The sequence below is a fragment of the Heterodontus francisci genome, chromosome 11, assembly GCF_036365525.1.
Source record: "Heterodontus francisci isolate sHetFra1 chromosome 11, sHetFra1.hap1, whole genome shotgun sequence".
In the NCBI taxonomy this organism is placed as follows: Eukaryota; Metazoa; Chordata; class Chondrichthyes; order Heterodontiformes; family Heterodontidae; genus Heterodontus; species Heterodontus francisci.
In genome coordinates, this window is record NC_090381.1 from 40,045,809 (window position 1) to 40,070,811 (window position 25,003).

The window sequence follows — 25,003 nt, forward strand, 5'->3', positions numbered from 1 at the left end:
AGATTTAAACTAATTGGTAAAAGAAGCAAAAGCGACATGAGGAATAACTTTTTCATGCAGCGGATAGTTAAGGTCTGGAATGCTCTGCCTGAGAATGTGGTGAAGGCAGGTTCAACTGAAGCATTCAAAAGGGAATTAGACTGTTATATGAAAAAGAAGAATGTGCAGGGTTACAGAGAGAAGGCGGGGGAGTTGCACTAGATGAAATGCTCATTCGGAAAGCTGTTGCTGACACAAGGCCTCCTTCTGCACTGTAGCAATTCAGTGATTCTGTGATGGTATTTCCAGAATGGAAAGGCCCAAGGACCGTCCTAAATTCATTCTTTGGTTTCACCATCATAACTCAGGCGAGCTGCAGGCAATAGTCAGGCACCCGGATGCAAATTGCCCATCGGTGGGAGGGATGAGGGGGGGGGTGGCGGGAGGGCACCTAACCAATTTAGACTGCAGTAAGTGACAAATCATAAGTCTGGGATGGGATGGGGTGGGGTATCAATCGGAAGAAGGGCAAGGGTGGGTCAGCACGATCTGGCAGTTGTCTTGCTGACTCCACAAGCAAGACATTTCATGAGGTTTTGATTCCTATTTTTGAGGGGGCCTCCAGCGGTTTCTTTAAGGACTTTCAGGATGGCTTGTTAAATAACTCAAGACTCAGGAAAACCTGGCTGAATTTACGAAGTGCCAGCTTCAAGTAAAGTATCAACAAATTTAGGCAATCAAGCTGGAGATGGGCACAAGGGCCTCATTTCAGCAGGGCTGCCTAAAAAAAAGGGCTGGTATATATCAGCCCTGTTAGTTTGATTATTGTTCCACCAGTTTCACACCCAGAAAATAGGCATAGCAATGCTGAATTTAGATTGCACTGTTATATGAATGGATGCACTGAAATGTAGGTCCTTTAGAACTGCTCAGTATTGTGGTTTCTGGTTCTGCCTTAAAATATATTTAGCATGATACTTCCTTTCATATTAGTTCAGATACATCTTCACCAACAGTCTGATAAATTATATTTGTTGATTTTTTTTTAGAACTGCACAGTTGAGGAAAACTTTGTTTTCAAATGTTAGGGTGTTAGCTTCTCTGCTCACAGACAATTCAACTTTCCCTCGTGAATGAATTTTAGTTGTGGTGCCCAGGGAGCAAAACTGAGGCTTTCTAGCATCGCTCAAATGTGGCTTCTGGTACTTCAGTCCAGAAGCAGAAACCACAAGATTCTACAGGCCAGGGTGTCCTACCCTTCAGACCAATGCAGATAGCAACTTAGAGAAAGAACATTTCATTGAAATTAGTACAAAGTAAATATAACTGCATTGGTCTTCACCTCAACATCTTTTTATTTTACTTTTATTACATTGCACAGACAGAATATCCTCAAGCCACATATTGCAACCACAAGAACTTTATCATAATAGAAGCTACTTTCAATTCGTTTACACTATTTTCTGCAAAGATTTTGCTCTGAGAAATATGTGTCTTATGCCCACGCAGTTAAAAATGGGATTGCCCATGAAATAGGGCACGGGGATCACGATGCATGATTAATCTGCACCTGTTTATAGTAAGGCAGGCAGTATGCAAACTGCATGCTGCCTGCTAATTATGATGATAGTAGTGTGCAGCCCAGTGCTGAACATGCTGCTAATTGTCTACATACCTCCATAGAGGGCCCAAGTTAGCCTGCACTGCTTAAAGCAAACCTGCACCTCGTAAAGGCAAGGTGCACTCTGGCAGTAGCAGGTACTAAAACAGCTTGGAGAAAAGTGGACGACCTGGTGGAAGCAACAGAGATGGTGCAACAAGCCAGACAGGGTGGCCCAAGGATTTTGGATTCTGCACTGAAGACCTTGCTACAGGAAGTCAACAGGATGAAAGAGCTTCCCTTCCCTTAGTGAGGCCAGGAGACCCTATGTTCACTATGGAGAAGGACGATGTTGCTGTACAGATCAGGGAGGGGGATTGTGATATACTTGAACAAATTAGCATTGAAAGGGAGGAAGTATTAGCGGTTTTAGCAGTCTTAAAAGTGGATAAATCCCCAGGCCCAGATGAGATGTAACCCAGGCTGCTAAATGAGGCAAAGGAGAAGATTGCACGGGCTCTGACACAAATTTTCAAATCCTCTCTGGCCACAGGAGAGGTGCCAGAGGACTGGAGAACAGCGAATGTGGTACTGTTATTCAAGAAGGGTAGCAGGGATAAACCAGATAGTTACAAGCTAGTGAGTCTAACATCAGTGGAAGGGAACTATTGGAAAAACTTCTGAGGGACCGAATTAATCTCCACTTGGAGAGTCAGGGATTAATCAAGGATAGCCAGCATGGCTTTGTTAGGGGGAGATCATGTCTAACAAATTTGAATTTTTCGAGGAGGTGGCTAGATGTGTAAATGAGGGTAAAGCAGTTGATATAGTCCACATGGACTTCAGTAAGGCTTTTTATAAGGCCACACAAGGGAGATTGGTCAAGAAGGCAAGAGCCCATGGGATCCAGGGAATTTAGGCCAATTCGATCCAAAATTGGCTTAGTAGCAGGAGGCAGAGGGTGATGGTCGAGGGTTGTTTTTGTGATTGGAAATCTGTGACACGTGGCGTACCTTTTTGTATTATTCATTCATGGGATGTGGGCATTGCTGGCTAGGCATTTATTGCCCATCCCTAATTGCCCTTGAGAAGGTGGTGGTGAGCTGCCTTCTTGAACTGCTGCAGTTCATGCTGTAGGTAAACTGACAGTGCTGTTAGGGAGGGAATTCCAGGATTTTGAACCAACGACAGTAAAGGAATGGCGATATAGTTCCAAGTCAGGACTTGGAGGGGAACTTGCAGGTGGTGATGTTCCCATGCATTTGCTGCCCTTGTCCTTCTAGTTGGTAGAGGTCACGGGTTTGGAAGGTGCTGCCTAAGGAGCCTTGGTGCATTGCAGAGATCATTGCTGGGACCCTTGCAGTTTGTAATGTACATTAATGATTTAGACGTAAATATGGGAGGTATGATCAGTCAGTTCGCAGATGACACAAAAATTGGTGGTGTCGTAAATAGTGAGGAGGAAAGCCTTAGATTACAGGACGATATAGATGGGCTTGTAAGATGGGCAGAGCAGTGGCAAATGGAATTTAATCTTGAGAAGTGTGAGGTGATGCATTTTGGGAGGATTAACAAGGCAAGGGAATATACAATGAATGGTAGGACCCTAGGGAGTACAGAGGATCAGAGGGACCTTGGTGTACTTGTCCATAGATCACTGAAGGCAGCAGCACAGGTAGATAAGGTGGTTAGGAAGGCATATGGGATGATTGCATTTATTAGCCGAGGCATAGAACATAAAGAGCAAGGGGGTTATGATGGAGCTGTATAAAATGCTAGTTAGGCCACAGCTGGAGTACTGTGTACAGTTCTGGGCACCACGCTATAGGAAGGATGTGATTGCACTGGAGCGGGTGCAGAGGAGATTCACCAGGATGTTGCCTGGGCTGGAGCATTTCAGCTATGAAGAGAGACTGGATAGGCTAGGGTTATTTTCTATAGAGCAGAGAAGGCTGAGGGGGGACCTGATTGAGGTCAACAAAATTTTGAGGGGCATAGATAGGGTTGATAGAAAGAAACATTTTCCCTTAGCGGAGGTGTCAATAACCAGGGGGTTTAAGGTCAGGGGCAGGAGGTTTAGAGGGGATTTGAGGAAAAATGTTTTCAACCAAAGGGTGGTTGGAATCTGGAACACACTGCCTGAAGGGGCGATAGAGGCAGGAACCCTCACAACATTTATGAATTATTTACATGAGCACTTGAAACGCCATAGCATACAAGGCTATGGGCCAAGTGCTGGAAAATGGGATTAGAATAGATAGGCTTGATGGCCGGCACGAAGACAGTGGGCTGAAGGGCCTGTTTCTGTGATATATAACTCTATGATTCTATGACTCCAGACAAGTGCTGAGAAGGCAGTGGGAGCAGGTGGCCATGGTGGTCAGTGCTACAAGTCTTGGCTGAGGAACAGGATGCTAGTTAGGCCACAGCTGGAGGCCACAAGAAGTTTTATTATCTGAAATGAGTGGCCAAGATCGCTGAATGCATCCTCACATGCCATATGCTGCCAACTGCATCAGTAGCCATACATATTGCTCTAACTTAGGTGCAGGTTGGAAAAATGCTTTTTGAATACCCTAGGTGGGTAAGGTCTCCTGCTGAGAACACTCCTCCTCTTCCCTCTGTGGGCAGCTTGTCTCTTTGTTGCCTCTGTTCTATTTTTCTCTGATGATGTAGCCCAATAGGGACTGAAACTATAGCCCCCATGACAGGGAGCAAGTGCTGTACTCCAGGTTTTGCAGTAGTAACCAAAGTCTTCCCAATATTCAGCACCACCCACGACAAACTTTTCCAACTTTTCTGAATTCTTGCAAGCATCTGTTTCTTCCAAAAGCTCAGCAAGAGCCAGGAGAAAGTAATAAGCTACTATGCTGCAAGCTGGATGATAATGTATTTAAATTGCACTGGTGGGGGGTTAGCGGTCCTTCATGCTGCTGAACATATGTTCAGCTTTGCATGTTTAAGAGAGGGTGTTAAGTAGAGCAGAGAGGTTGAAAATGGCAAGTTAGGCATCCAATCAGCATTAAACGCTGACATCGTGGTCTGCTTAGACTCTGCATACTTCTGGCACAACATCTAATGCCCCCAATGATCACAAAACTAACTTACTGAGCAGTTGGATGAGCCTAGGACATTCACTGTAGTATGTAGCTTGCATAATCTTTTAACTTCTAAAGACTATGCTCCTATGTGAAACAAAATGGATTTCACTGTACTTTTAGCTAAAGAGAAAACAGGAAGTTGCTTTCACCCTTCAAACAGCAACACCTTCCTCAAATTTGCATCAGATTGTGAGTTGCATGTGCTGATCCTCTATGATGTCATACAAGCCAATTTTCATTGTCAAACTGTCTGTTTTAATATGTTCCATTTAAATGTGATCTGTGGGGAATATTTAGTGCCATATATATTGATGCTACAGTGAATGTTCAGCATCATACCATATCTTACACTAATCTATCAATTTCAGGACCTTAAGAAATCACAAGATAACGTCAAAGATTGTATGGAAAGGATTTTTACACTGAGCGATCATTTTCATTATGCCAGACTCTTCATTTTTCTTCGTACTTCAGTGAAGAAGCTTAAATGTTCCCTTGGATAATGTGAGCAGCAGACCTGTTTATGTAAAGAATAAAACTTTTAGACATTGAGTGTTTCAGTAAAAGTCCGATTAATGCACTTCAGATTCTGCTGCTTTCCTCTGCCCTATTTATTGGAGCAGTAACAGCAACACAGTCAGGGAACTATGGTAACATTGCATCACTGTGCAGTGGAGAGGGAGGCAGAGGTTCAATGTATAGTTAAACATGCACAATAAAGGTTGGTGCCTAGGACAGGGCAGTTAGTGTTTTTCAATGGGTGGGAATTAAAAGAGGGACTGCTGTACTGCCATCATTTTAAAATTATGTAGGTTAAAAAGCAGGCATTGATTCCATTGGATTTATATTTAACAAGTAAAGCAAATGAAGATTACCTCTTGAAAGTGTTCCCTGTTAGTCATATATAGCGTCTAATTGCAGCTTCCCTGCTGCCCGTTTGCCATTAGGCAGTTGTGAATCTTGTACCAATGGCAGATACACCAGCATAAAGCCAGCATTCGAAAGCAGTCATGTCCTACTCACCGCAGTTCTTTGATCTTCTTCAGCACCCAACGTGCTTTGGGGTGAGCACAAACTGGCCCCTTCTCTTTGGTGTAGAATCTGAACCAGAAGATAAACTATGGTCATTTACTAAACAGGCAATAAACCAACCAGAGGGTGAAGTTTCCATTTTTATTTTAAAGAATGAAGTTACCTGCAGTCTCTAATGACTTGATAATGATGTAACATTCTCAGAAATAATACATTTCAATGTTAATAATAATTTCAAAGAAAAAACAATAGTTTCCTAGAGGATTCCTCTATTTTTGTCAGTAATGCTTATTGTTTCCAAAGACTATTGACTATTCTCTGATCAAAAGATCTCAGGGTTTCCACCTTTGACAATCTGCAAACCAAAACAAGCCTGGAGTATATTCACAGGCAATTTTCCTACCTTTTGTGGGAGTAGCAATTTCCTCCACATGGTGTCTCCCAGACTGAGATTATGAGATCACCATTTGGGGATTTCTCTTTGAATATTACCTCCTCACAATTCAGATTCTTTTTATAGGAGATTTCCTGTGGTGTTGCTCATGATGAATCATCTGTCCTCTTGCAATTTGTCCCTTTCTAGTACTAATTCCGTGTCTATTCTTCTACTGCCTTGTAGCCTTGTCTTTAGCAACATAAGAACAGGAGTACACCATTCAGTTCAACGAGCCTATTTCACCATTCAATTAGATCATCGCTGATCTATGTCTTAACTCTATATACCTGCTTCGGATAAAAAGCTTGTGGGTTCAGACCTGACTCCAAGATATGGGCACATAATCTAGGCTGACACTTCAGGGAGAAAAGGGGAGGTCTCCTGTTGTTTTGGCCATAATTTATTCCTCGCTCAACACCATCGAAAGAGATTAACAGGTTATTCATTTCATTTGCTGTTTTGGGGATTTTTCTGCTTACAAGTTGAATCTGCTTTGTTTGCCTTAAAAGCAACTGTGACGACACTTCAAAAGCAATTCATTGGTCATGAACATAAGAACATAAGAAATAGGAGCAGCAGTAGGCCATTTGGCCCCTCGAGCCTGCTCCACCATTCACTAAGATCGTGGCTCATCTTATTGTGACCTCAACTCCACTTTCCTGCCTGCCTCCATTACCCTTGACTACCTTGTACATCAAGAATCTATCTGAGCATTGAATATATTCAATAACCCAGCCTCTATTGCTCTCTGGAGTACAGAATTCCAAAGATTAATGACCCTCTGAGAAGAAATTCCTCCTCATTTCTGTCTTAAATGGGAGACCCCTTATTCTGAAACTGTGCCCCCTTGTTCTAGATTCCCTCACGAGGAGAAACATCTCAGCATCAATCTTGTCAAGCCCCCTGAGGATCTTGTATGTTTCAATGAACTGCTTTGAGAATCCAAGGACATGAAAGATGCAATATAAATGCTCTCTCTTTCTTTGTCTCTTTCTTTCTCTCTTTCTTTCTCTCGGAGCTTGTTAGAGGTGAAGTTGGAAATTTTGACAGGGACACATGGATGACATGCGCTGTCTGTTCCTGACCAGCTGAAGGGAGGTGGAACAGAGTGGAGAGCTAGTCATGGTAGCCCAGGGAATTACCCCGACCTCATAAGAGGGTCAGCTGCGCAAAGAGAGACTCGGAATTTGGGAAGGAGGTGTCCTTCACAGCAGAGTGGGCACTTAGTGCCTGGACATTGAACGGGGTTGACACCACCCTCCCCCGACCCCCACTGGCATCACAGGGGCAGGGAAGCAGGGGGCAAGCCTGCCAATCACTAGGGCAGCCACCTGTCCAAAGGGAAGGCTGCAACTGGCAATAGGGGCAAGACTGTCAAATTTTGGCCCAGTGGCGATGAGGGGCAATATCCTCCACAGGAAGGGCAGAACCCCAAGCAACAGGTGGGCATAGGAGAGGAAAGAGATGCAGCAAGGACACAGAGGCCATACCCTCACCACAGGATCTACTGCCAACAACAGAGATACCTGGAGATGACTGAGACAGTGCCACAGGAGACTATGTCTCTCCAGACAGATGGTCACAGACATCTCTGACCCCATCGCCAAAGACTTTGCAGTACTGCTCGCCATGCTCTGCCAGTAGCTGTCAAAATCACTGTGGCCTTGAACCTCTTCCCTTCTGGCTCCTTCCATGGATCAGCTGCAGACCTTAGTGACATCTTGAAAATGGCAGCACACCACTGCATCTCACAGGTCACTGATGCCCTCTTTGCCAGAGCATAACAGGACATTCATTTCATGAAAGATGTGGTGTTGCAGGCACAGAGGGCAATGGGTTTTGCCTCCATCGCTGGATTTCCCCAGGTGCAGGGCATCATCAATTGCAGCCATGTGGCCATCAAGGCACCAGCAATTGCTCAATCAGATTCATCAACAAGAAGGGCTTCCACTCCCTCAACATCCATCTGATCTTTGACCACACAAGAGCTTCCTCCATGTGTACACTCACTTTCCTAACAGCTGCCATGACTCCTTCATCCTCCACCAGACCAGGTTGCCTCAAATCTTCACTCCATCCCCCAAAGTGTGTGGATGGTTCCTAGGGGACAAGAGATATCCCTTGAAGAGGTGGCGACTCACCTCTCTACGGGATCCCCCAGACAGAGGCACAAAGGTGATACGATCAGAGCCACCTGCTCACTGGGACAACCATTGAGCAGGCCATTGGGCTACTGAATATGCACTCCTAATGCTTGGGTTGGTGGGGTGGTGCCCTCCAATACCCTCCTGCAAGGCTCTCGGTCATTGTGGTGGTCTGCTGTGTTCCCCATAACATGGCCCTTCAGAGAGGTGTAGACCTTAAGGATGGTGATGCCCTGAAAGGAGGCAGCTCATCGGGGGAGGATTAGGAACAGGAGGTGAGAAAGGAGGAGACACTGAACCTGCTGCACAACGAGGTGACCGCACGCTGCTTGGGACGTAAAGGTCTCATGAGAATGCCATGAATGTCAGGGATCTCCTAATTCAGGAATGCTTCAACTGAACCCCTCTAACCCAGGCTGAGGGGCATGGCATGGAAAGGAGACTGAGATATCTATGCTGATACATGCATGGAAGACGTAGCCTGGAACATCTAATCACTTACCAACAAAGAAGGAAGCACATCTGTCCAGAGGATTTGCCCTCACTATAGAGGATCCCGTTATCTCTTTCACCACCTCATATCACTACTCCTGTCACAGCAGCAGTAAAAGGAGTCCCTGATGTGTGGCTTAAAATGTCATCATTTATTCAGTGGAAAGAAAGTAAAACAGTAGACAGAGACAGTAAGAACTAACTCCTGTGACCCAGTCAGTGTTCTGTGTGATGCAGTGGCCTCCGCACTCGGCCACTCCTACACAGTTCTCCCATTGTGGCCTCAAAGAAGATGGAGACAGCCTGCTAACTCATGTCAGTTTGCAGCTGAGATGCATATGGTGGCTGTCTCCATTGTGGAGGTGGTATGGGGGCATCTCCAGAGGCTGCTGCACCTGCATTACTGCTTTAGCTTTGCTGTACAGATGGTACCTCTGTCAGAGGAACCAAGAAAGCTGAGGGGTGGCATCCACAGCCTTTAATAGGCACACTGGTTGCCAGGCGGAGGATAGTTAGTATCCCCTCCAAAGATCTCTGTGCCACCAGCACCACTGACTGGCCCACACTACCCAGTGTTTCATCCATCCTGTGGATGTCAGTGTGCAGTTCCTGCATGTACTCCGAGTGATTCTGTATATGTCCCTCTAAGAGTCTGGCAACTCTCTCTATACAGGAGCTCATGTGCTCATAGCTCTGAGCCATTGTGGTGCACGTGAGCTGGATGGACTCCTCCATCCTCTGCCCAATACTCTGCATTGCATCAGGGAACTCCAACATGTGGGAGAACATCTCCTGCTGCTGTTCAAGATCGAGCCTCCTTTCCAGTGACTCTTGAAGTCCTGTACCTGTGCCCAACTAAGCAGGGCTGTGTCTGTCCTCCCTTCTCTGAGTGGAACTAACCACAGCTCCCTCTGTCTCTGGCATCTACTCCTGCACACTAGTGCCATGATCATCACCCTGTGCCATTCTATCTACAAACATGCGAGAACCCACCTAGGTGAGAGTATCTGAGCTGAAGAATGGTGCGCTTGTAAGGTGTGACAGTGCTACTTCATCTCTTTCTTGGTCCTCTGGGCCCGTGGAGCTAGGGGGAGAGGCTGCCATGGGTTGAACATCTACAACTGTGGGAGATACAAGAAGAGGTGATGACAGTTAGCCTAGAAGAGCAGAAACCACTGCATTGCTGAGGCTACCCAATGTTACTCAGTGCATGACACGCTATCGGATGTGGGGAAGTGCACTGCACCCCTTTAATGATCACTTTGCCCTCTGTAATCACCAGGTCCATCAAGAGCTCCTGTTTCACCAGACCCAACTGCCTCCTCTTCCTTGTCTTGACTATCTCCACCGCTGTCTGCTCCATTAGGGTGATGTGGTAGAAGAACGGCACCCCTCCTCCTCCTCTCTGGACCCCTCTCCTGGACATTGTGTGCCCGTTTCTCCTGCAAGGACTAAAGCAAGGCAAGGCACTGTTGTCCTCTGCGTCCAATGTCATTGTGCCAATATGTCCATAGGGAGGTGGTGACGTAGTGGTACTGTCACTTAGATCCCACCACGGCAGAAGGTGGAATTTGAATTTCAATCAATAAAATCTAATCTAGTGATGGCCATGAAACCATTGCTAATTGTCATAAAATAGCACCGCAGCCTCACAGCTCCAGCGACCTGGGTTCGGTTCTGGGTACTGCCTGTGTGGAGTTTGCAAGTTCTCCCTGTGGCCGTGTGGGTTTCCGCCGGGTGCTCCGGTTTCCTCCCACAGCCAAAGACATGCAGGTTGATAGGTAAATTGGCCATTGTAAATTGCCCCTTGTGTAGGTAGGTGGTAGGAGAATTGAGGGAAGGTGGGGATGAGGTATGGAATATGGGGTTAATGTAGGATTAGTTATAAATGGGTGGTTGTTGGTCAGATGGGGTTAATGTACGGTAAGTATAAAAAATGGGTGGTTGTTGGTTGGCACAGACTCAGTGGGCCGAACGGCCTGTTTCAGTGCTGTATCTCTCTATAAAAACCCATTTGATTCACTAATCATCTTTGGGAAGAAAATCCACTGTCCTTACTTGGTCTGGCCTACATGTAACTCCAGACCCACAGCAATGTGGTTGACTCTTATCTGCCCTCTGAAATGGCCAAACAAGCCACTCAGCTGTATCAAACCGCTACAACATCAATAACGAATGAACCCATCAAAGCACCCAGCACGGAAATGACAACGGCAAGCCCAGCCCTGTCAACCCTGCAAAGTCCTCCTTCCTAACATCTGAGGGCTTGTGCCAAAGGTGGGAGAGCTGTCCCACAGACTAGTCAAGCAACAGCCTGACATAGTCATACTCACCAAATCATACCTAAAGACAATGTCCCAGACACAACCATCACCATCCCTGGGTATGTCCTGTCCCACTGGCAGAACAGACCCAGCAGAGGTGACGGCACAGTGTCGGGAGGGAGTTTCCCCTGGGAGTCCTCAACTTGAGGTAGGGAGGGGGAGAGGCTGCCATGGGTTGACTCAGGCCCCCATGAAGTCTCATGACATCAGGTCAAACATGAGCAAGGAAACCTCCTGCTGATCATCACCTACCACCTTCCTTCAGCTGATGAATCAGTACTCCTCCATGCTGAACACCACTTGGAGGAAGCACTGAGGGTGGCAAGGGTGCAGAATGTACTCTGGGTGGGGGACTTCAATATCCATCACAAAGAGTGGCTTGGTAGCACCACAACTGACTGAGCTGGCCGCGTCCTAAAGCGCATAACTGCTAGACTGGGCTTGTGTCAGGTGGTGAGGGAACCAACAAAAGGGAATACATACTTGATCTCTTCCTCACCAATCTGCCTTATGCAGATGGCTCTATCCATGATGTATTGGTAGGAGTGACCACCGCACAGCCCTTGAAGAGACAGAAGTCCCATCTACACATTGAGGATACCTTCCATCGTGCTGTGTGGCACTGCCACCGTACTAAATGGTATAGATTTCGAACAGATCTAGCAACTCAAAACTGGGCATCCATGAGGCACTGTGGGCCATCAACAGCAGCAGAATTGTGCTCAACCGCAATCTGTAACCTCATGGGCTCACATATCCCCCACTCAACCATTACCATCAAGCCGGGGGATCCACCCTGGTTCAATGAAGAGTGCAGGAGGGCATGCCAGGAGCAGTAACAGGTATACCTCAAAATGAGGTGTCAACCTGGTGAAGCTACAACATAGGACTACTTGCTTGCCAAACAGCATAGGCAGCATGTGATAGACAGAGCTAAGCGATCCCATAACCAACAGATCAGATCTAAGCTCTGCAGTCTTGCCACATCCAGTCATGTATGGTGGTGGGCAATTAAACAACTAACTGAAGGAGATGGCTCTACAAATATCCCCATCCTCAATGATGGGGGAGACCAGCACATTAGTGCAAAAGCTAAGGCTGACGCAGTTGCAACAATCTTCAGCCAGAAGTGCCAAGTGGAGAATCCATCTCAGCCTCCTCCTGCAGTCCCCAGCATCACAGATGCCAAACTTCAGCAATTCGATTCACTCCGCATGATATCAAGAAACAACTGACGGCACTGGATACTGCAAAGGCTATGGGCCCTGACAATATTTCGGCAGTAGAACTGAAGGCCTGTGCTGCAGATCTTGCCGCGCCCCCAGCCAAGTTGTTCCAGTACAGCTATAATACTGCCAACTACCCAACAATGTAAAAAATTGCCCAGGTCTGCCCTGTACACAAAAAACAACCCGGCCAATTAGTGCCGAAGCAGACTACTCTCAATCATCAGTAAAGTGATGGAAGGTGTCGTCGACAGGGCTATCAAGTGGCACTTGCTTTGCATTAACCTGCTCAGTGATGCTCAATTTGGGTTCCGCCAGGGCCATTCATCTCCTGACCACGTTACAGCTTAGGTTCAAACATGGACAAAAGAGCTGAACTCAAGAAATCAGATGATAGTGACTGCGCTTGACATCAAGGCAGCATTTGACCGAGTATGGCATCAAGGACCCCTAGCAAAACTGGAGTCAATGGGAATTGGGGGAAAACTCTCTGCTGGTTGGAGTCATACCTAGTGCAAAGGAAGATAGTTGTGGTTGTTGGACATCAATCATCTGAGCTCCAGGATATCACTGCAGGAGTTCCTCAGGGTAGTGTCTTAGGCCCAACCATCTTCAGCTGCTTCTTCAATGATCTTCCTTCAGTAATAAAGTCAGAAGTGGGGATGTTCACTGATGATTGCACAACGTTCAGCATCATTCACAACTCCTGAGATACTGAAGCAGTCCGTCAATACATGCAATAAGATCTGGACAACATCCAGGCTTGGGCTGATAAGTGGCAAATAACATTCACTCCACACAAGTGCCAGGCAATGACCATCTCAAACAGGATAGAATCTAACCATCTCCCCTTAAAATTCAATGGCATTACGATCACTGAATCCCCCACTATCAACATCCTAGGGGTTACCATTGACCAGAAACTGAACTGGAGTAGCCATATAAATACCATGGCTCCAAAAGTAAGTCAGAGGCTAGGAATCCTGTGGCGAGTAACTCACCTCCTGACTCCCCAAAGCCTGTCCACCATCTAGAAGGCACAGGTCAGGAGTGTGATGGAATACTCTCCACTTGTCTGGATGGGTGCAGCTCCAACAACACTCAAGAAGTTTGACACTGTCCAGGACAAAGCAGCCCGCTTGATTGGCACCCCGTTCACAAACATTCACTCCCTCCACCACTGATGCACAGTGGCAACATTGTGTCCCATCTACAAGATGCACTGCAGCAGCGCACCAAGGCCCTTTTGACAGCACCTTCCAAACCCGCGACCTCAGAGATGGCTGCCTGGAGAGTATAAATCAGGCCCACACTTCATCTGATCCGCCTCCGTTCCCATCTCCATTGGCTCTAATTGGGCAGGGAACCTCCCTGAAAATCATGACTTTAATCAGTTTCCCACCAGAAGTTGGTTCCTGACCTGAAAACAATCTGAACTCCTGTTTCCTGCCTCTGCAGTGAATATTCAATCTCATGCTCTGTCACTCTCTCAGATAAAGATATTATGAGTCAAAACAAATTTTAGCTGTTTTTATTGAAAATAATGAAACTTGGTAATTTAAAGATAAAAGTTAATATACTGAAGATGCAACATCAACCTCAAATGTGAATTGCCTTTTTAAAATTGTTTGTTGCCTTACTGACTAGCTCCTAAAGGCAATGTTTTTTTCTATTTTGCTATGATACCTGGTTCCGTGTGTTACTGATGGCCTTTCTTCACGTTTCACGTTGCACTGAGAATGTCGGTAGACTATTCCACTATGGGGATATCATAGCTGAGCCCTATTCTGTTTCACCCTATGTCAGAGCAAGAAGCCATGCAGCAGGCATCAATAGATATTGAGGTACAACCACTCCATTCTCCAATCCTGTACCCACTGCTGGCCCAGGTGAGACCAAGGAACACTGCATGGATTGGGTAAGATCCAGTCTATATAACTGAGTACCACAACAGACTGTGCATTTATCCACTGAACTAACAAGAGAACTACTTTTTTCTTGTCCATTTAATGGAGAACATGAAAAGCCAAGATCACAGTAACCACCAAAACTTTGTTATATATCAGTTCTACAAACTTATGCATCAGCTTTACAGAAACCACATGGCCACTATTGCTTTCATCATTCTTTCTACTTAAAATTATGCTATGAGTTCAACTTGGCTATTTATAAATTGTTTGAGCACTGTTGGTGTGATTTATGATGTTGTCAGAAACACTTGATTGAAATTCAGCATTGTAATATGAATATAAGAATATATAAAACAAGGAAAAGCCACACAACCAAACAAGTCCTTAATCAGACCATGTACAATCCAATTTATTATGGAATATCCTTGGCATTTGTCCATTATCCTGCATCTATTTAAATGAAGAACACTTATTTTGTTATTCAGAGACAGAGCTTTGTTTTCTACTATTTAAATTGATGGCATATTATAGGACACACAATTTGCTTCTGAACTGTGTACCTACATGACAGCTTTTATGCAAGGCTGAAACACACGCTGGATCCTGTATCGTGTGATGGTAAAAGGAACCATTTTCCGGGAAACAGACTTACAGCAGTTGATGCGAACCTTACCTGGCTGCACATCTGTAAAGCAAAAGGGTAGACTAGAATCAGCACAGCCTCAAGAGACAGCGCAAATGTCTTTTCAAACTTTAATTTATATTAGGCAACATGCTTGTCTCAGAAGTTGGTGAAACATTGCTTTCAAAAACTTATTTTTTTAACATTGCATACATTTTCCACTTTGGCAAAGTAAACATACTAAAAACAATACATTTCTTTTAGCCAACTTACATGAGCCAGTAATCAAAGTAATAAAGCCAAGCATCACCAAGAACAGAAGAAAATGAGGAGATCCTCTGTTGAACGTATTCTGCATGTTTAACATCCAGATAATCCTTATTCGTTAGCTGTGTGAATGAGCCTTGCAGACTCTAAAATGTTACAATTTATAAAACCCTCATGCTCTGCCCATAGCTGAATATAGTATCAGAAACTACGCAAAGGAAACAAAGCATCAGTCCAGTTTCATACACACGTGTTTATTTTTGTTAATGGTTTCGCAAATTAATTGATGAAAGTCAGGGGAAATAACTGGGCAACAGTATTTGAGGAAGTGTGAGTATTTCCTTAACATTTAATAGATTTGGAGTGGAGAGAATGCACTTAATCCTTGTTAAGATGAGTCATTAATTCTATTTAATTTAGTTTCATGGAAATAACTAGTTATTTTAAGGACACTTTTTTATTCATTCGTGGGATGTGAGAGTCACTGGCTAGGTCAGCATTTATTGCCCATCCCAAATTGTCATTGAGGAAGTGGTGGTGAGCTGCCTTCTTGAACCACTGCAGTCCTTGGGGTGTAGATACACCCACAATGCTGTTTGGAAGGGAGTTCCAGGACTTTTCCCCAGCGACAGTGAAGGAACGGCGATATAGTTCCAAGTCAGGATTGTGTGTGGTTTGGAGGGAACCTTGAAGGTGGTGGTGTTCCCATTCATCTGCTGCCCTTGTCCTTCTAGGTGGTAGAGGTCGCGGGTTTGGAAGATGCTGTGCATTTTCTGCTGCCACTTTGCATCGGTGATGAAGGGAGTGAATGTTGAACGTTGTAGAATAGGTGCCAATCAAGCGGGCTGCTTTGTCCTGGATGACGACAAGCTTCTTGAGTGTTGTTGGAGCTGCACCTATCCAGGTGACTGGAGAGTATTCCATCACACTCCTGACTTGTACCTTGTAGATGGTAGACAGGCACTGGGGAGTCAGGAGGTGAGTTAGTCACCACAGAATTCCCAGCCTCTGACCTGGTCTTGTAGCCACAGTGTTTATGTGGCTGTTTCTGGTCAATGGTGACCCCCAGGATGTTGATAGTGAGGGATTCAGTGGTGGTAATGCCATTGAACGTCAAGGGGAGATGGTTAAATTCTCTCTCGTTTGAGATAGTCATTGCCTGGCACTTTTGTGGTGCGAATGTTACTTGCCACTTATCAGCCCAATTCTGGATGTTGTCCAGGTCTTGCTGCATCTGGACACGGACTGCTTCATTATCTGGGGAGTCGCAAATGGTGCTGAACATTGTGCAATCATCAGCAAAATCTCCACTTCTGACCTTATGATGGAGGGAAGGTCATTGATGAAGCAGCTGAAGATAATAGGGCTTAGGACACTACCCTGAGGAACTCCTGCAGTGATGTCCTGGAGCTGAGATGATTGACCTCCAACAACCACAAACATCTTCCTTTGTGCTAGGAATGACTCCAACCAGCAGAGAATCTTCCCCCTGATTCCCATTGACTCCAGTTTTGCTAGGGCTCCTTGATGCCATACTCGGTCAAATACTGCCTTGATGTCAAGGGCAGTCACTCTCACCTCACCTCTTGAATTCAGCTCTTTTGTCCAAGGCTGTAATGAGGTCAGGAGCTGAGTGGACCTGGCGGAACCCAAACTGAGTGTCACTGAGCAGGTTTTTGCTAAGCAAGTGCCGCTTGACAGCACTGTCGATGACACATTCCATCACTTTATTGATGATTGACAGTAGACTGATGGGGCAGTAATTGGCCAGGTTGGACTTGTCCTGCTTTTTGTGGCCAGGACATACCTGGGTAATTTTCCATATTTCCAGATAGATGCCAGTGTTGTAGCTGTACAGGACAATTTGACTGGGGGTGCGGCAAGTCCTGGAGCACAGGCCTTCAGTACTATTGCCGAAATATTGCCAGGGCCTATAGCCTTTGCAGTATCCAATGCCTTCAGTCGTTTCTCGATATCACGCGGAGTGAATCGAATTGGCTGAAGTCTGGCATCTGTGATGCTGGGGGACTTCAGGAGGAGGCTGAGGTAGATCATCAACTCGGCACTTCTGGCTGAAGATTGTTACAAATGTTTTAGCCTTATCTTTTGCACTAATGTGCTGGGCTCCCCCATCGTTGAGGATGGGGATATTTGTGGAGCCACCTCCTCCAGTTAGTTGTTTAATTGTTCACCACCATTCATGGCTGAATGTGGTAGGTCTGCGGTGCTTAGATCTGATCCGTTGGTTATGGGATCACTTCACTCTGTCTATCGCATGCTGCTTACACAGTTTGCACGCAAGTAGTCCTGTGTTGTAGCTTCACCAGGTTGACACCTCATTTTGAGGTATGCCTGCTGCTGCTCCTGGCATGCTCTCCTGCACTCTTTATTGAATCAGGGTTGGTCTCCTGGCTTGATGGTAATGGTAGAGTGGGGGATATGCCAGGCCATGAGGTTACAGATTGTGATTGAGTACAATTCTGCTGCTGCTGATGGCCCACAGCGCCTCATGGATGCCCAGTTTAGCATTGCTAGATCTGTTCGAAATCTATCCCATTTAGTATGGTGGCAGTGCCACACAACACGATGGAGGGTATCCTCAATGTGAAGGCGGGACTTCGTCTCCACAAGGACTATGCGGTGGTCACTCCTACCAATACTGTCATGGCTGTAATAGCTTCTATAGGTACGTAAAAAGGAAACATTTGGCTAAGACAAATGTAGGTCCATTACAGGCAGAGTCAGGAGAATTTATAATGGGGAATAGAGAAATGGCAGAGAACCTAAATGATTACTTTGTGTCTGTCTTCACTGAGGAAGATACAAGAAATGTCCCAGAATTAGAGATCCAAGGGACTAGGGAGAATGAGGAATTGAAGGAAATTTCTCTTCGTAAGAAAGTTGTATTGGAGAAGTTAATGGGGCTGCAGGTTGATAAGTCCCCAGGACCTGATATTCTACATCCCAGAGTGTTGAAAGAGGTAGCTATAAAGATAATGGATGCATTGGTGATCATCTTCCAAAAGTCTACAGATTCTCGGAACGGTTCCTGTAAATTGGAAGGTAGCAAATGTCACTCCACTATTTAAGAAGGGAGAGAAAACAACGAACTATAGACCTGCTAGCCTTATATCAGTAGTAGAGAAAATGTTAAAATCTATTCTAAAGGATGTGATAAATGGACACTTGGATAATAATGTTTGATTGGGCATAATCAACATGGATTTATGAGTGGAAAAGCATATTTGACAAACATGTTGGAGTTTTTTGAGGATGTTACGAACAGAATTGATAAAGGGGAGGCAGTGGACGTAGTATACTTGGATTTTCAGAAGCTTTTGATTAAGTCCCCCACAGGAGGTTGGTTAGCAAAATTAAAGCACATGGGATAGGAGGCAATATACTGGCATTGATTAAGGATTAGTTAACAGGTAGAAAACAGAGAGAAGGAATAAACGGGTCATTCTCGCATTGACAGGCAGTGACTATTGGGGTACCACAAGGATCAGTACTTGGGCCCCAGCTGTTCACAATATATATCAATGATTTGGATGTGGGGACCAAATGTAATATTTCCAGGTTCGCAGATGACACAAAACTAGGTGGGAATGTCTGTTGTGAGGAAGATGCAAAGAGGCTTCAAGGGGATTTGAACTTAGTGAATTTGGACTTAGTGAATGGGCAAAAATGTGGCAGATGGAATATATTGTGAAAAAATGTGAGGTTATACATTTTGGTAGGAGTAATAGATGTGCAGAGTATTTCTTCAATGGTAAGAGACTAAAAAGCGTAGATGTACAAAGGGACCTGGGTGTCCTTGTAACTAAGTCACTGAAAGTAACATGCAGGTGCAGCAAGCAATTAAGAAGGCTAATGGTATGTTGGCCTTTATTCCAAGAGAATTTAGGTACAGGAGTAGTGAAGTTTTGCATCAATTGTACAGGACCTTGGTTAGACCGCACCTGGTGTACTTTGTTGCAATTTTGGCCCCCTTACCCGAGGAAGGATATTATTGCCATAGAGGGATGCAATGACAGTTCACCAGACTTGTTCCTGAGGTGGAGGGACTGTCCTTTGAAGAGAGATTGGGGAAACTGGGCCTGTAATCTCTAGAGTTTTGAAGAATGAGAGGCGATCTCATTGAAACCTACAAAATACTTAAAGAGATAGATAGGGTAGATGCAGCTAAGATGTTTCCCCTGGTTGGGGAGTCTAGAATCAGAGCTCACAATTTCAAAATAAGGGGGAAGCCACTTAGGACAGAGATGAGGAGAAATTTCTTTACTCAGAGAGTTGTGAATCTTTGGAATTCTCTACCCTAGAGGGCTGTGGAAGCTCAGTCATTGAGTATGTTTAAAGGAGAGACTGACAGATTTCTAAATACCAATGACATAAAGTGATATGGGGATAGTGTGGGAAAAAGGCATCGAGGTGGATGATCAGCTATGATTATATTGAATGGCAGTGCAGGCTCGATGGGCTGAATGGCCTACTCCTGCTCCTATGTTCCTAGATTCCTATGTTCCTCCCCTTCCAACACGCTCTTAACAAGTTTTTTAAATACTTTAATTGGCCTTAATGGGGAGGAGAGAAGGATCACACACCCGCATCCCTCACCCTCCCCACCCTGCCCTGGTTAACATTGCCGGCACCGGGGAACAGTATCCCAAAACTGATAATCCAGTATTTTCAGGTCGCCACCCGCCTCTGATCCCAACTTTGGGGACTCATGAAAATTCAGCCCCAAAATGTAGAAATGGTATAAGTGTTCTGAGTAAACCGCTGTTTGCTGTAGTTATGCTGGAATTGTGAAGTGTGGTACCTGAGTTCATATAGTGAATTATGAACTCAATAATAAAGGATCATATATGGAATCATATTGGATGATTTGACTGAGAACTCATGCTGGATTGTGTAACATGCTTTTAATGAAGACAAAGATCTGATTCTGCAGCGGTTACAACTGTCTGTGTTTAAAGTAACAAATAAAAATAGAACAGGAAAGCAGTGCAACACGGGTTGGGAGGAGGAGGAGGAGGACGAGGAAAGTGGAACAGGCTATAAAAGGATGCTGCTTGCACTTAATGCAAAACTACATTGAAGAGCAGCAAATCAAAAATTTTCTTAGCATGCAATAGAGGGCTGGAGACTGTTATGACCAACCGATTCAGTCAAAGTCCCCAGTCAAAATATACGATTCTGATTGTGGTGGGAGAAATGCACTGTTAATTCAATCCCATCCCTCCACAGATCACCTAACATATCATTTTAAACTTTCCAAATTAAAGAAAGACCCAGCCAAATTGTACGATCTATTAACCCCCGAATGAGGCTAACCAAACAAGGTGTCTCTAAATCAACAAATTAACTGTTTAATTAGAAAAACAAAATTCTTAAACACTACTAAGATATCAGCAAAATTTAAAATAGAAAAAATTAGAGTCCTTGCAAATTTACGCTCCTGCCAGAGGTGAAAAAAGTCCAAGGTTGCTTGAGGTCCTCACAGCCGTTCGATGGGGAGAAAAGGGTTCTTCAACTTTTTGATACTGTCCTTTGTCATTAAGTGCTTGCTATTTGATCAGCTTGGAACCCATTTTTAATTAAGTATTAAACTAATATATTTACTTTATGAGTAATGTTCGAAAGTGGTTTATTCTAAACATTTTCCCTCCTACCATAGTTTTACACTGTAATGTAAAGTGCCACATAAGTGATTTACTGTCATTACACTTTAGGTTCATTTCTCAATTAGGTCAAACATTTATTATGCTGAAGACTAGAACCAATCTCTTTTTTTTTTAAAGAGCACAGTGGCACAGTGGTTAGCACCGCAGCCTCACAGCTTCAGGGACCTGGGTTCAATTCTGGGTACTGCCTTTGCGGAGTTTGCAAGTTCTCCCTGTGACCGCGTGGGTTTTCACCGTGTGCTCCGGTTTCCTCCCACAGCCAAAGACTTGCAGGTGATGGGTAAATTGGCCATTGTAAATTCCCCCTAGTGTAGGTAGGTGATAGGCAATATGGGATTACTGTAGGGTTAGTATAAATGGGTGGTTGTTGGTCGACACAGACTCGGTGGGCCGAAGGGCCTGTTTCAATGCTGTATCTCTAAAATATAAAATATTAAAAAAAACAGTAGAACGGTCCGTAGTCTAATTCCAACAGTAAGTGATGCTTTCCTTCCCCAGCGATGAATTTCAACAATTAATGACTTGCAAACGCTTTTAATAGGATCAATCTGGCGTTAGAATTTTTGTCACAGTCTAACTTCCCTTCCTTCAGTTTAAATTATCAGAGATCTCTGTTTTGGCTTGCCTTTTTTTTGAGTTTTGAGAGAATAATGAATAAACAGACTAAATTCTCTTACTTCAGTTTAAATGGTCTGGGAGCGATTCTTTCAGGTGCTAACACACAGCTGTCTCTCTGTGACCTCCGTTAGAACAGGCCGTTTGCACTATAAGCCAGTTCAAAATTAAATTGTAATAAATTTATCTCTCGATGCTCAGTCCGAGTGGCTGTATCCAAGGTAACGAGAATGCACCTCTTGAATCGCAGTCTCCTAATGGCTGTATCCAAGGCAACGAGAATGCATTCTTTGACTCTGTCTTTAGAGCTTGCTGCCTTAAAGCAGTATGGCTCTTTTTCCAGTCTTAAAGGCACACTGCATTCCTTCCGGAAGCAAAAACTACAGGATCATAACAAGACATAGAGCAACCTTGGCCATATTTGGAGATGCTAGCCTTGAGCTGTTGCGGCAGATGAAATGAAGGTTTCCTTTTTGGAGTAGAGGAGCACCCTCCTATCAAAGCCAATGTCTGAAATACATGACCAGAAGTGGCCAAGCTAGTGACTACAATTTTCCATGAATACTGGTCAAAGGAGCAAATAAAGAAAATATTCTCAGGCTTCAGGAAGATTGGTCCAGTAAGGATATCCACATTGAGATTACTGTCATCCTGGTTCTACCAGGGCCACTTGGCTCCTGACTTCATTGTAGCCTTGGTCCAAACATAGACAAAAGAGTTGAATTCCAGAGGTGAGGTGAAAGTGACTGCCCTTGACATAAAGCGAGCATTTCACTGCGTGTGGCATCAAAAAGCCTTAACAAAATTGAAGTCAATGGGAATTGGGGGGGAAACTCTTCACTGGTTGGAATCATCCTTAACACAAAGGATGATGCTTGTGGTTGTTGAAGGCCAATCATCTCAGCCCCAGGACATTGTGGCAGGACCTCCTCAGAGTAGTGTCCCAGGCCCAACCTAGGTTGCTTCATCAATGACCTTCCGTCCAACATATGTGTGCCAGTGATTGCTGCACAGTGTCCAATACCTTTTGAAACTCCTGAGATAATGAAGCAGTCTGTGCTCAACTGCAGCAAAAACTCAACAACATCCAGGCTTGGGGCTGGTAAATGGCAAGTAACATCAGGCCACAAAAGTGCCAAGCAATGATCAACTCCAACAAGAGAGAATCTAACCATTCTCTCCTTGACGTTCAATGGCAGTAGCATTGCTGAATCCCCCACCATCAACATCCTGGGGGTTAACATTGACCAGAAACTTAACTGGACCAGCCACATAAATAGAACAGCAGGTCAGATTCTCGGGAATTCTGTGGTGAGTAACTCATCTCCTGACTCCCCAAAGCCGATCCACCAACTACAAGGCACAAGTCAGGAGGGTGATGGAATACTTTCCACTTGCCTGAATAAGTCCAGCTCCAGCAACACTCGAGAAGCTCAACATCCTCTAGAACAAAGCAGCCTACTTGATCAACACCCCATCCAGCATCTTAAACATTCACTCCTTCCACCACCAGCACACGGTAGTAACATTATGCAATCAACAAGATGCACTGCAGCAACTTACCAAAGCTCCTTTGACAGCACCTTCCAAACCCATGACCGCTATCATCAAGAGGAACAAGGGCAGCAGATACCTTGGAACACCATCACCTGCAAGTTCCCCTTCCAGTCACACACCATCTGACATAGAACTATCGTGCTGCTCCTTCACTATTGCTGGGTCACAATCCCAAAACTTCCTCACTAACAGTATTGTGAGTGTATCAAAACCACATGGACTGTAGCATTTCACTCCACCTTCTCAAGGGCAATTTGGGATGGGCACTAAATGTTGGCCTTGCCAACAATGCTCACATCCCTTTGTTACGATCAGGTGATGAGGGGCTCCCCTCTTGCCCTCCCTCTTGTTTGACCACAACTGGTCTTTAACACTTTCTTTAACAGTGGATGTGCCTACCACCTCAGTGAGTGTTTTACTTTTTAGCTTTGTTGTGATCAGAAATGAACCAATCGGACAGACTTTCTTGAGTTTAGACAAGAAAGAGGTGAGTTTAAAAACAAGAAATGCTGGAAATACACAGCAGGTCTAGCAACATCTGTGGAGACAGAAGCAGAGCTAACATTTCAGGTCAGTGACCCTTCTTCAGGACTGGCAAATATTAGAAATGTAAAAGGTTATAAACAAGTAAAGCGGGGGTGGGGCAAAAGATAACAAAGGAGAAGGTGTAGATAGGACAAGGTCACAGAATAGCTGACCAGAAGGTTGTGGAGCAAAGGCAAACAATATGTTAATGGTGTGTTGAAAGACAAAGCATTAGTACAGATAGGGAGTTAACGGACTGAAAATTGAACAGCTGCAAGTACAAACATGAAAAAAACCCAGTGGGTAAGCAAACTGAACAAACTAAGATGAAATAAAATAAAATAAACACAAAAAAACATTTAAAGAAAGGAAAAAGAAAAAAATAGCTTAAAATAAAAGTAAAATGGGGGGCCCGTCATACTCTGAAATTATTGAACTCAATGTTCAGTCCGGCAGACTGTAGTGTGCCTAATCGGTAAATGAGATGCTGTTCCTCGAGCTTGCGTTGATGTTCACTGGAACACTGCAGCAATCCCAGGACAGAGATGAGAGCAGGGGGAGTGTTGAAATGGCAAGCAACCGGAAGCTCGTGGTCCTGCTTGCGGATTAAGCGGAGGTGTTCCGCAAAGTGATCACCCAGTCTGCGTTTGGTCTCCCCAGTGTAGAGGAGACCACATTGTGAGCAGTGAATACAGTATACTACATTGAAAGAAGTACAAGTAAATTGCTGCTTCACCTGAAAGGAGTGTTTGGGGCCTGGGATAGTGAGGAGAGAGGAGGTAAATGGGCAGGTATGACACCTCCTGCGATTGCAGGGGAAGGTGCCATAGGAAGGGGACGAGGTGGTGGGGGTAATGGAGGAGTGGACCAGGGTGTCACAGAGGAAATGATCCCTTTTGAATGCTGACAGGGGAAGGGAGGGTCTGTCACTGACCTCATCTCCTCTGGAGATCTTCCCTCTACAACTTCCAACCTCATAGTCCCACAATCCCGGACAGCCCACTTCCACCTCCTTCCCAAAATCCACAAACAGGACTGTCCCGGCAGACCCATTGTGTCAGCCTGCTCCTGCCCCACTGAACTTATTTCTTCCTATCGTGACTCTATCTTTTCTCCGCTGGACCAGTCTCTTCCTACCTACATCCGTGACTCTTCTGATGCCCGTCATTTTGACAATTTCCAGTTTCCTGGTCCCAACCGCCTCCTCTTCACTATGGACATCCAATCTCTCTACACCTCCATCCCCCACCAGGATGGTTTGAGGGCTCTCTGCTTCTACCTTGAACAGAGGCCCAACCAGTCCCCATCCACCACCACCCTCCTCTGCCTGGCTGAACTTGTTCTCACATTGAACAACTTCTCCTTCAACTCCACTCACTTCCTTCAAGTAAAAGGTGTGGCTATGGGTACCCACATGGGTCCTAGTTATGCCTGTATTTTTGTGGGATATGTCGAACATTCCTTGTTCCAGTCCTACTCAGGCCCC

General features: G+C 45.0%; 1 protein-coding gene across 1 annotated transcript; it reads right to left on the bottom strand.

Moving 5' to 3' along the window:
- Positions 1-1,327: 1,327 nt before the first annotated feature.
- LOC137374842 (eotaxin-like) lies at positions 1,328-15,252 on the bottom strand. The gene is made up of 4 exons (XM_068041389.1): positions 15,140-15,252; positions 14,809-14,929; positions 5,704-5,781; positions 1,328-5,197 (listed from the first exon to the last, which is right to left on the bottom strand). Exons 1-4 carry the CDS (start codon positions 15,231-15,233, stop codon positions 5,164-5,166), a joined length of 327 nt encoding a protein of 108 aa, XP_067897490.1. The 5' UTR covers positions 15,234-15,252; the 3' UTR covers positions 1,328-5,163.
- Positions 15,253-25,003: the final 9,751 nt, after the last annotated feature.

Coding starts and splice junctions, on each gene's coding strand:
- LOC137374842 (XM_068041389.1), bottom strand. CDS start 15,233: ATGTTAAACATGCAGAATACGTTCAACAGAGGATCTCCTCATTTTCTT. Junction 5,782..14,808: donor CCTTGCATAAAAGCTGTCAT/GTAGGTACACAG, acceptor CTTCTGGTTCAG/ATTCTACACCAAAGAGAAGG. Junction 5,198..5,703: donor AAGAAGATCAAAGAACTGCG/GTGAGTAGGACA, acceptor TTACATAAACAG/GTCTGCTGCTCACATTATCC.